The sequence below is a fragment of the Tachypleus tridentatus genome, chromosome 4 (genome assembly GCF_004210375.1).
Source record: "Tachypleus tridentatus isolate NWPU-2018 chromosome 4, ASM421037v1, whole genome shotgun sequence".
Lineage (NCBI taxonomy): Eukaryota > Metazoa > Arthropoda > Merostomata > Xiphosura > Limulidae > Tachypleus > Tachypleus tridentatus.
In genome coordinates, this window is record NC_134828.1 from 77,613,359 (window position 1) to 77,626,042 (window position 12,684).

General features: G+C 37.0%; 1 protein-coding gene across 4 annotated transcripts in view; it reads right to left on the reverse strand.

The window, feature by feature from the left end:
• Positions 1 to 12,684, reverse strand: part of LOC143249493 (junction-mediating and -regulatory protein-like) — a 51,198-nt gene extending 38,514 nt beyond the window's left edge. For 2 of the 4 annotated variants that reach the window (XM_076499420.1, XM_076499419.1), the window contains exons 1-2: positions 12,476 to 12,684; positions 8,321 to 9,192 (exon numbers count right to left, since the gene is read on the reverse strand). In XM_076499420.1, the coding sequence (XP_076355535.1) occupies positions 8,321 to 9,155 (835 nt within the window). In that variant the 5' untranslated portion in view covers positions 9,156 to 9,192; positions 12,476 to 12,684. Of the gene's footprint in view, positions 1 to 8,320; positions 9,193 to 12,135; positions 12,335 to 12,475 lie in introns of those variants that run through there. The other 2 variants (XM_076499422.1, XM_076499421.1) reach the window with 2 other exon arrangements.

The following is a 12,684-nucleotide window of genomic DNA, read 5'->3' on the forward strand; positions in this document are numbered from 1 at the left end:
TGGGATTTTAGTAGCAGATTCAGCACTTTTTTGTTTTAGGAATGAAGTGCTGCAATTGCACAAAACATAACTAACTTTGCACCATTTTGTTTTTCTTTCTCTCAATCCAATCAATCAGAGCACACTTAGACACAGATGGGACCAAAGGCAGTTAGTTCAGGCAACACTATCAGATGATAGTTGATATCCCATTACCAATAGCATGCACTTGCCACTGTGAAAGTATACACAAGTACCTAAATTATCAATGATGGTCTGGGGAAAGCAAACAATTGTGGATAACAGAAACAGTATATAATCAAGGCTCATTGTCTAATCTAAATAAAAGTTTAATATATTTATGTTCGTTGTTTTAAATTATAGTTCTGTAACTATTGTTTAACTACATTATCATAGAAAATGTTAAAATATTAATCTCAAAAGTTGATTGATTGATTGATTGATTGATTTAGTGTTTTATGGCACAAAGCAGAGAGGCTATCTGTGCCAGACATTCTGTAAAAATGTAAAAAAAAATAATAAATAAATGTAGTAATAGACATAAATGGAAATGAAGGTAAAACAAAAAAGTATAAAACCAATGTTGACACCTAGTCTACAATGTTAAGATAGAAGGCAGAGTATAAGAAGTTGTAAGGTATTTACTCTAGCAAATAGGTAATGATCATAACCCACCAGGAAGACTAACAGGTAAGTTCAAGAACCACCATCAGTCACCTGAAGTTGGTCTTTCCAGTCCTGGTTCCGGGTTATGTGTCATAGCAACCAGTATCAAAATGTAAAAGAATAGAAGTTTTAAAAGATACATAGCAAAATTGTAACAATGAGTAGCCAAATGTCCAGTAAAAAGATAAAGTCAAGTAAATGGAGTAAAATTTGTAAAAGTAAATGAAGGAAAAACAAAACAGCAATTAAAACAGAAAATGGTGTAAAAACCAATGGTGACATCCAGTCTTCAAAGTTGTAAAGAACTACCTGTAGCAGAATGGTAATGATCATAACACGCCAGGAAAACTAACAGGTAAGTTCAAGAACCACCGTCAATCACCTGAAGTTGGTCTTTCCAGTCTTGGTTCTGTTATGTGTCACAGCAGTTATGTAAAAGAATAAAGTTTTCAAAATTGTAATAATGAGTAGCCAAAGCCAGTAAAAAGATAAAAGTCAAGTAAATGGAGTAAAATTTGTAAAAGTAATTGAAAATAAAAGCAAAACGGCAATTAAAACAGAAAATGGCGTAAAAACCAATGTTGACATCCAGTCAACAAAGTTGTAAAGAACTACCTGTAGCAGAATGGTAATGATCATAGTAAAACCACCGCCAGTCACCTGAAGTTGGTCTTTCCAGTCCTGGTTTCGGGTTATGAGTCAATATGGCCAGTACAAACGATATGCAGCAAAAGTATAATAACAACTCGCCAGGACGACTAACAAGTAGTTCAACCGGATAGTTCAAACAGTAGCGTTAGTCACCTGAAGTTGGCCTTTCCAGTCCTGGTGTCGAGTTATTTAATGTTCTGGCCATTGTCCAATGTCAAATTGAAGAAGAGAGATTAAAACTGTAAAAAAGGAACCACAATTAAAAAGGTGTAATGAATAAATATGCAACACTTAAATGAGATTAAAAAGATTAATGGCCATTAAAAAATTAAAAACATTATCAAGGTGGACAGAGTCACCATCACCAATAACTCTGTCCAATGTTACAGACTGACCCTGGGAAAAATATGTTTAAAATATTGCCGTCGTTGAGAATTGTAACGATGACAAGAAAGTAAAACGTGGCTGATAGTGATTTGAGTGTTACACAAACTACACATTGGTGCATCAGTTCCAGATAAAAAAAAATGATGAGTTAAAAAACTGTGACCAATGCGTAGCCTAGTGAGAACAACTTCCTTCTTCCTTTACAACTTTACGGAAGCTAGATGGCCAAAGTCCAATTTTGGGTTTGATTTGAAAAAGTTTGTTGTCACATTGCTCACTCCAAATGGACTACCAGCTGGCACGGAGCCAAGCCTTGAAGACAACACCATAGTCCATGTACGGAATAGGCATAGGAGTAATGGTGCTGAAGCAGACATATTTAGCTGCCATGTCTGCAAGCTCGTTCCCGCGAATACCAACATGGCCTGGTATCCAGAAAAACTGGATTGAAGTAGCTGCTAATGAGAAATGGGCCAGTCGAGTTTCAAATATCAGCGAGAATAAGATGTGAGCTAACGTGTAGCGATTCCAAGGCAAGTATAGAACTGTTTAATCGGTATAAATAGTGCAGTTGGAGTACTGCTCAGCTGCAATATGATCCAGGGCAAGAGATATGGCATACAGTTCAGCAGTGAACACAGAAGCTGTAGAAGGGATTCTACATGCAACTACTGACCCATAGTAAACCATAGCAGAGCCCACTGAATTACCTGATTTGGAACCATCTGTATAAATGGGAACTGAATGATTGTTTGAAAGATATTCATTAAATAAAAGACGGTACTTCCAATCTGGAGTATCTGCCTTTTTTAGGTGACTGAAAGAAAGGTCACATTTGAGGGCTGTAATAAGCCATGGTGGGATGGGCCAACCTGTGGAATCTGCAATGTTATCCAAGGACAGACCCAATTCATCCAATTGCGCCCGGATGCGAAGGCCAAACGAAGCAATGACAGATCATCTGTTCTGAAAAAGTACTGCCCACCGAGGAAGGAAAACACATTTCCAGGTGGGATGCTTTGGTAAGGAATGAAGTTTCGAAGTTTATTGTAAAGATAGTTGCAAACGGCGAAGGTGTAGAGAAGGTTCATGAGATTCAATGTATATACTTTGAAATATAGAGGTAAGGAAAGCCCCAGTGCAGAGTCGAAGTCCTTGGTGATGAATGGGGTCTAGCATATTTGAGGCCGAGGGTCTGGCAGAGCCATAGACCATTGATCCATAATCGAGTTTCGATCTAATAAGAGCACGATATACCTTTAACATTGAACAGCGATCTGCCCCCCAACCGGTAGAAGAGAGAACACGAAGGATGTTCAGTGCTCTTATGCATTTAACCCAAAGCTGCTTTAAGTGTGGTATAAAGGTCAGTTTACGATCAAAGATAAGCCCTAAGAACTTGGTCTTGAGGACCACTGGCAGCAAAACTTCACCGATATGAAGTTCAGGATCGAACCATTTATCTTTATACTGAACTTGGAATCTCCTGTCCATTCGAACCCACACAAAAAATTAAAAAAATTTTAATAAACATGGGTAGATGGCCACGTAACCCATATGTATGGAGGTCTCGCAAAACGCCATACCTCCATGTTGTGTCATAAGCCTTCTCTATGTCAAAGAATATTGATACAAAATGTTGGTGGTTGAGAAAGGCTTCCCTGATAGATGTTTCAAGACGAATTAGGTGGTCTGTGGTGGAGTGTTGTCGACGGAACCCACACTGGGTGGGCGAGAGGAGGTTGTTTGATTCAAGGAACCAAACAAGATGAGCATTAACCATCCTTTCTAATGTCTTACAGAGACAGCTCATCAAAGCAATTGGACGGTAGTTTGAAGGAATCTTGGGATCTCTCCCTGGCTTAGAGAAAGGTAAAATAATAGCCTGGAGCCAGGCATCAGGAAAAACATTCTCCTGCCAGATCCGGTTGAAAACAATCAGATGGACATCAAGAGAAGCAGGAGATAGATGGTGCAGCATGTCATAATGAATATCATCAGGTCCAACAGACATACTGGCAGACCGATGAAGGGCCATTTTTAGTACCACCAGGGTAAAGGGACAATTATAGTCAAAGAAACAGTCAGTTCAAAAGGAAAGAGGTGATCGCTCTGCCCAAGTCTTGATGGCCAGGAAGGTGGAGGAACAAGCAGAAGTGCTAGATACCCGGCAAAAGCTTTCACTTAGAGTGTTAGCGATGTTCGAACATCAGTCACCTCCTGACCATCAGAGAGTAAGATCGAGAGGGGACAGAATTGTAGTGCCCATTAACCTTTCGAATCCTGTCCCATATGATCTTGAAACTGGTGGTAGAAGATATGCTGGTTGTGAACTTAATCCAAGATTCCCTCTGCTTTGACGTCTTACCCACCTAGCATGTGCACGGGATCGTTGGAAAGCAACCCAGTTTGAAAGTGTGGGATATCTACGAAAAGTATCCCAGGCTTGCTTTTGAGCCTTCCATGCTAAGTGGCAAGCAGGATTCCACCACGGACGAGGATATCGTGGAAAACGTGTCGAGGTTTTAGGAATACACTGAGCAGCTGCATGTGTAATACAGTCAGTTACCGCTGCTACACAGTAGTCTATTGATGGCTGATTTACGATGGCAGGATCAAGTTCTGCGAGAGCAGTGAAAGTGGACCAGTCTGCCTGATCCAGCTTCCACCAGGGCATGCGGGTAGGGTGGCATCGACCATGGCCAGTCTCTCTCAAAAGGATCAAAAAATGATCACTGCCTAGTGGATTACTGTCAACCCTCCATGAAAAATGGGAGAATAATGAAGGGGAGCAAACTGAGAGATCAATAGCAATAAAGGACTGACTAGGTGCATGAAAGTAAGTGGAAGAACCAGTATTGAAAAGAGAAAGATTCTGATCAGAGAGCATCCGCTCTACAGATCGGCCCCTCCCATCAATAATAGCACTTCCCCAGAGGGGATGATGTCCATTAAAATCCCCTAGAATTAGAAATGGAGATGGCAATTGTTCAACGAGAGCATCAAGATCTGATTGATCATATGTCTCTCCAGAGGACAGGTACAGAGAACAAACAGTGATGGTATGACCCAAGGAAACACGGATGGCTACAGCCTCCAAGGGTGTGTTGAGTGACAAAGACAGGGTGGGCACGTGCCACCCCTCCATGTACTCGACCATCACACAACCTGTCATTTCTGTACAGAGAAAACTGCCGAATGGAGACAGTATCAGCAGTTTTGAGAAATGTTTCTTGTAAAGAAAGACAAACAGGATGGTAGGAAGCAATCAGCGTTTTGATATCATCCAGATTAAAACGTAAACCTCGACAGTTCCATTGTATCAAGGTGGCCATTTTTAAGAACAGGTAGGTGAAGTGGCTGGAGAACCCTTCGGTTTACGACCACGTTCTTTTTTCTTTACTGTCTTTAGTCGGAGGAGATCTATCAACCTCCATGGATCCTGCTCTGGGTCGGGTGGGCAGGTTTTTGTTATTGGAAGGGGAATCCAGTGACTGAGGACATGAACGAAGAATTGTTTTGTCTCTTGTGGTGGGAGAAAAAGATGTATCAGAAAAATGCCTGTATTTGAAACTGAAGGACGTGGATCTTGAGGTTTATTGGAAGGTATGGGAGGAACAGAGATGGGTGTGGAAGTCGATTCATCAACCTTTCTAACCACGGAGGTCAAAAGGCTTTTCATTTGTTTTGAAAACGATTCTCTTGGAGGCACAGAGAGATCTGTCTGCACTCCCACTGTAGTTGTGGAATGAAGTGCAGCAGCATATGTCCGAGATGGAGTTGTGGACAGCAACTTCCGAGCCTCATGATAACTATTGTTATGTGTCGTTTTCAAACGCTGCACCTCTTTTTCCTCCAACCATTTTGGGCAAGAATGAAAGTAAGAGGAGTGAGAACCATTGCAGTTTACACAATGTGGGTTGATGTCACAGTCATAGGCATTGTGATTCTTGCCTCCACAACTAGCACATGTCAGGGAACCACAACAATATGTCTTTGAGTGGCCGAATCTCTGACATTGGAAACATCGAAGAGGGTTTGGTATGTATGGCCGAACCCTGCAAATGAGATAACCTGCCTTGATGGTGGCAGGTGCACGTGGTGAAGTAAATGTTAAAACGAGGGTATTTGTTGGCAGTGTAACTCCATCTTTGCGAGTGGAGATGCGCCTCACTGCAGAAACTCCTTGAGTGGAGAGACCAGCAAGAATCTTTGACTCGGAAACGTTCTTCAAATCCCTTTCAACAATAACTCCTCGTGAAGAATTCAAGGTAGCATGGGATGTAACCTCAATAGGTATATCCCCAATTGCCTTTGAATTCAAGAGGAGTTCACTGTGTTGGGATGTGGATGTTTCAACCAATATGTCACCAGATCAAAGTTTCTTTACTGACTTTGGAGAGCCAGCAAGTCCCTCTAGTCCCTTTTGAATAAAAAAAGGGGACATTTGCCCTAAAGGTTTTTCCAAAAGAGAATGTAATATAAGAAAATGAGGTACGTGTGTTACTGATGTTGAAGATTGCTGTTCTGAGTATTCAAGACGTGGTCGCTACCCATTTACTGTTTTTTTACAATTTTATTTAAATTTTTTAGAGGATCCATGGGAAAAAGAAAAAATTTCGGTACCCACTGACCCCACCCACCATGGAGCCCTACAAGGGGACGCACTACAAAGTCACGCAAAGACAATGCAGCAACGCCAGGGTTTCGTGAGCACTATACCCAAACACCAGCATCAGGCACAATGTCCACAACACCCATTGAGAACTTCCAACACTGGTACTTGGTTGACTCTAGCCCAAGTGGACCAGCCGATTGACCCAAGGGGGGCCACCCAAAGGCTGCCCGTCTACAGGAATTCGAGGCCAAAGTGGTGTGTTAGGGTTGGACCCCTCAACCACCAGGATCCTCTCCTCCCCTTCACGGGTCGCCACGCACGGAAAACACGTGGGTGGATGTTTAGATCCCAGAGAAGGTAACCAGATAGAACAGAACCTTCCCTGGGAGGTCCCCTCACCACGTACAGGAATCCACACCGAGGGGTAATCTCAAAAGTCAAGTGTCAGTCAGTCATTTAGTCACACTCAATTTCTCCAAATATTGTTAGTTATACAACTACATTTCTGCTTCTTCTTCCATAATATTTCTTCTTTTGACTGCCCAATTCCATTTAGGTTGAAATTAACTGCTAAAATAAGTGCAAGTAGCTCCTAATCTTTCACTATTTTCTGCTACAGACACAGAAGTACATTTTTACCCTATCAATGCCTGTGAAAAATAAATATAACCCCTTGTATTCTTATTTTAACAGCTATAAATAAGAGAAACAAGGCTAGGCTTCAACTCGCTGACTTAGAATTTTAATGCACACCAGATCCTGCATATGACAACCTTGGATATTGTGCAGCACCCAAACTTTTGCAAAAGAAATTAACTTCTGAATGAGAATTTTTCAAAAACATGTTAATGATTGTCTTGAATTGTAAATGGCATAATTACTTTGTGAAAGTTTTGGAAAAGAAAAAACCATGAATAATGAAGGATCATTGATAATGGAGCAAAGGATAAGTAAGTCTCAAATGAAAAACCCCTATTTCCCCTAAAGAAACACAAAACAGTTTGTTTAGAATAACTGCTCTTCTGCAAAAAAAGGTAATGCTTGGCATACATATTCAAAAATATCTAAACAAAGAAGCCTGATGCCTTCTTACTATCTTTGGACTACACTTTAAAAAAAAAAATCAAAATTCTACATTAGACAAATATGACAGCAATCCAATAAGTTCCATCACAAGTGACATCTCAAATTAGGCAAAATGAGGTGATAGTATCACTAAGCATACAAGTAATTTATCAGCAGTTTTAGTTTTCTATACAGTCTTAATCTCTTAAGTTATTCACACTGAGGAATAATTAAGAAATTAAAGAGCAAAAAAAAATTTTTTCCTTAACAACTGCATTTTTTTTATTTTATTATATCTGATGTCTCTGTATAAAGTAATGGTTTTTCCATAATTTTTGTCTTATGCTGCTGCTGCTAATTTCTAGGACTGTTTTTTACAGGTATTTTGTCATAACAGATTTACCACCGAGTTATATCACCTTCAATAAATGTTAATCTTTTCCACGTCCATCCGTCACACATTTTATAAAAAGCTTTTCCTTTCCCAACTTTACTTACAAAATTTCACATTTATGTAAATAAGGTATCCAAATTATACACAACAACCTGAAGAAGCACCATAATCATTATTTCTAATAATCAAAAAAACATAAACCTATGTTTAGTTTTGACTATATAGATAAGCTATTTACAAGTTCAAATTATTCAAAAAACAACCCTGAATAACTTATATTTTGAGAATTATGCCTGATATCAATAATTCAACACAACAAAGAAAAACTTTTACTTCACTAAAATATAAAGTTACTGAAAAACAATGACAGAAAAGTGATAAATAAGCACTTCCATTAAAATGTAGTGGTTCATAATGTATATCAGATCTCTGTTACTCAGTAAATTAAAATCATTTATTGGTGTTTTCACTAATAGTATTTACAGTGTGTTTTTTAATTAATATACTTCACTTGATTACTACTCTTTCAGCCAACATACCTGATAAAAGATCCACTGTCTTTCTGTAATAATCTTGATATAAATGTTGTATTGCCTCTGTAACTGAAAAATATTGATTTTTCCACTCTTCCAAGTCTTTTGCTGCTTGCTGCTTGACTTTGTCTCCTAGATCCTGGTCTTCAAGTTGCAACTGAGCACTAGTTGTTTTGGAAGTGGATAATTCTCGAAGTTCCAGAAATGGTTTTAGTTGAAAATTGTACAATTCTGAAAGAGCTACTGAAATATTTGCAACTACTTCATCCTCTAAAGTGTAAACTGTAGCTAGTTCTAATAACGATTCTGCTCTTTCTCGTAACTCCAAAATCTCCTTCAGATCATGAAAGGCTTTATTAACCAAACTCTCATGAGCTCGCAGCCGAAATTCATTCACATTTTCTTCATAATCCATCAATGGGTCTTCTTCTTCTTCAAACAAAAGAGAAAAAAGCATTTTCTTCCCACAAACATCTAAGGCAGTATAAAGATATGCTTCAATTTCTCTAACTGGTATTTTGGTACTTTTGACTCCAAACAGATGAGATAAAAAACCAGATTTATTACAAATTTTGGGAAATTTATCATTTAGTTTTGTATTAACTAAAGACAACTGTTGATGTATATTTTGTAAGCTTGCAATGCTCAACATACAAGCATGTGACTTGCATGTCTGATCACTGGCCTTTCTTGTTCCTTCAGTACATGTAATAGCCAGTTTTTTTTCTATTTCATTCCATTCAGCAATGAAATCTAAATATTTCCTATTGGCAACATCTTCTTGACCAAACAAATCATCCTTAATGGTGACCCAATCTTCAAGACTAGTATCTTCTTCCATTTCAAACTTTCAAAAAAATATTTTAATGGATCTTGATCTGTAAGGCAAAAATAAATTTTCTAACCACCACAAACCATCACTGACATGCAGAATTTTATTAACGAATAGTTAAAAGACCTAACATCTATGTTTAGAGAATGTGGAAAAGCTTTTTCTCAATTTCTAAAACACTGATACATATAACAATAACCACAAAATAAGATAATATCATGTCTACAAAAATACTTCTGCTCTGTTAATTTTGTTTTAAATTTTAATCATGGACAGGTTAAATATTAATATATTTTAATAACCTGCTGATTATTAGACAATGTCAGTCAAGTAGCTTGAATAAATATATAACACATTTGTTGTATATATTTACTACTCTTTTTTAGTTCAAAAGATTTGTCCATTACATTGGGCGGGTGAAATAAAAACTTTGGTGTTGCTATAATAGCATGCAGTCTACAAAGATATTTACACCATAATGTGGGGTGTACACACATAGTATCATCAAAATCATCTTAACTGTCGTTTATTTGCAGTTGGTGCTAGTTATTATAAATGACACTTTTAAAGTAATAAAGTACAAAATACCATAACATTTTTAGGACATATATAACCGGAATGAAATAAACTCCAACAATTGAAACAAACTCAACTATAACCTAAGTTTAAGGTACTCTCTTGGAATACATGACTTGTTAAATTATTATTATTTTTATGTGTAAACCTCAAGCTATAGTGTAAATATTTTGTAGACTGCATGCGACAGTAATATCACAATTTGTATGTAACAAAGGATATGAAATTATGCTTCTATTATTTTATTAACATAACAAACATTAAAACTACAATAAAATACACAAAGAAATTTATGTTGTTTTCAATAATTATCAGTATGGAATTCAATAGTGGGTCAATCCCTATCATGTCATCCTGTGTTAATAAAGTTGTCCTGATTTGGTAGATTTTACAAAATTGGATATGAAATTAGAGGTGTGGTCCTACTGAATATCTAATATTTAACAATCACAAACATGTTCTAACATAGTGCCTGTGACAAAATATTTTGTATTCAGAATTCTAATTAAGTGCTAAAATACAACTAATATTTGAATATTACAAACAACTAAATTATTCTAACATATTTAATGAGAATTCTTTAAATTTTATGTTAAATATTAACTTACTCATCAGTGTCCTAAGTGCTTTGTAGAGTTTCAGTAGCCTTGTTTATATTCCTTCCCATCAGTAAACTTAGTTGTTAACCATAAGCATTGTACTATTTTAAATGTTCTACTTACGAAAGGCTTTATACAGTTTAAGGTTTCTTACAGCATTTATTATTGCTTATACTGTTAATGTTATTCATGAGTCAAACATCCAGGAATTTTGCCCTACTACACTGCAATGTTCCCTTAGCAACCAAGGCAAAAGGGCAAACAAACAGCATGACAAAGACAAAATTTTGTTCATTCTGCACACTTGCTCGCTGTCTAAGACTCATATTCATAGAGACTACTTGGGTTTGTGATGAACTTTTGTTGTTCCAAATCTGCAAATATGGTGAAGAGTTGTTGTGCATTAAATTGCACCAATAACAAGTTAGAAAGACCTGAACTTTTCTTCTGTTTGATACCCAGTCTGCCAGCTGCCCTTAACAGAAAGCATAAAGCAAACATTTGTGGGACTATTAGTAGCCTAGTACAGTTTTATACAGTCTATTGTTAATAACTAGTTTGACCTGGTAGTTTACTTTTAATGCATATTTTCCCACAGAATCAAACTACTGAAAAGAAGTGTTGTGGTTGAAAGATATCAACCTCAAAAAACTCAAGAAGTAACAGAAAAGTTGTGAGAACTAAAGTCTGACTATAAAATGAACTAAACATGTAGGTATATCATATGAATGTTCTCTTCTTTTTTAACACAGCATAACCCTATGCATCTTGGTACTACACACTGCGCTATTCTGTTGGGTTAATGGTTCACAAGTTAGCAGGATACCAGTAGGGAACTAACTGAAAAAAACAACTAACCGACATGGTTTAGGTTTAAAAGCCTGGTGGGTGGGAGGTTGCTGGACAACCAAAGGCACTCAGAAACTATGTTTTCCCTATGAACCCACTCATGATTACAATATATTAAGCAGTCAGGGTAAAGGATAAAAAATATTTGAAGATAAATGGCTGAGAAGTGCTTTTGAAATTAGGACTTGTGATGAAAGTGGTGGACCTATCTGGGCAGAAAAGTTTTGATTAAAATGGTAGCCTAATATGGCATCAGTAAAAGGAATGAGAATCAAGCTCAAGTAAGTGTAACTTTACTCACTAATGCCTCAGCTGACAACTTTTTAACATACTGATAAGACACTACAATTGATAATTTGACTATCCAACAATGACACAGGAATAATGAAACATTTGCACAGAAGTTCCAGCAGTAACACATTTATACAGTATATGCATATAAATTGCATAAACACAGCTATATTGACTTTACTATTGTTTGCCTCTCTGTCAAAACGGTCACTGAGTTACCAGGCAGAATCACACAACTCTGAGTCATGTCAACCTCAAGAATAGATAACATAGAATTATTGTTTGTTGTTTGTAATTAAGCACAAAGCTACACAATGGGCTGTCTGTACTCTGCCCACCACAGGTATCAAAACCTGGTTTTTTGTGGTACAAGTCTACGGTCATACCATTGTGCCGCTATGGGGTATAGAAATATTGCACCTTAGAAGGTGAACAAGATGCCAAATTTTTTTGAGTAAAATATTAAAAAAGAAACACTTTCATAACCTGAATTTTCAACAATTTGGCACTGCCAAGATACAAGAGACGCCAAATAATAAAGCTTTTACTGTATGTGATTTGTCTCCTATTCTATCGATATCATGAAAATAACAACATCTATGTTTACAAATATTACTGCTTATGAATATGATGACTACATGCAAAAAAACAAAACCAAATTCAAATCAACGAACCTTTCAGGCTAACATTCGTAGGAAAAGGAATTTCACAATTTAACCCTCTCCTTGTGCAACGCAGCATGAAACTTACGTGTTTAAATCTTTTCAATTGTATACTTTCCTGTCTTCACGGACACATTTCAAATAAGTTTCAGTTTCAATCTCTTGTGCTCTTAGTGCTAAGAGTTACAATCTGAGTACAAGTTGTCTAAAAGTAAAACATGAACTAAACAAATAAAAGATAAAGAAATAAATCTCGTTTCGAATAACATCACCTATACCTGAAAAACAGAAAATGAATTACGAAAAAGTTGATTACACTACTACTAGTAGTATCATTGACAATGCTACTTACTACTAATTGCTTCAAAGTTGTACAAAATAGCGGCACGTTATACGTAAAAAGAAATCCTACTAAAAAATACATACAATAAAAACGGTATATGATTGTCTTATGATAAATGTCACAATTAATTTCCATTAACGTAACAATTAGAATTTAGCACTTGAAATGTCACATATATCCAAATGTATATGATCACATGCCCCACTCTTGACAACAGC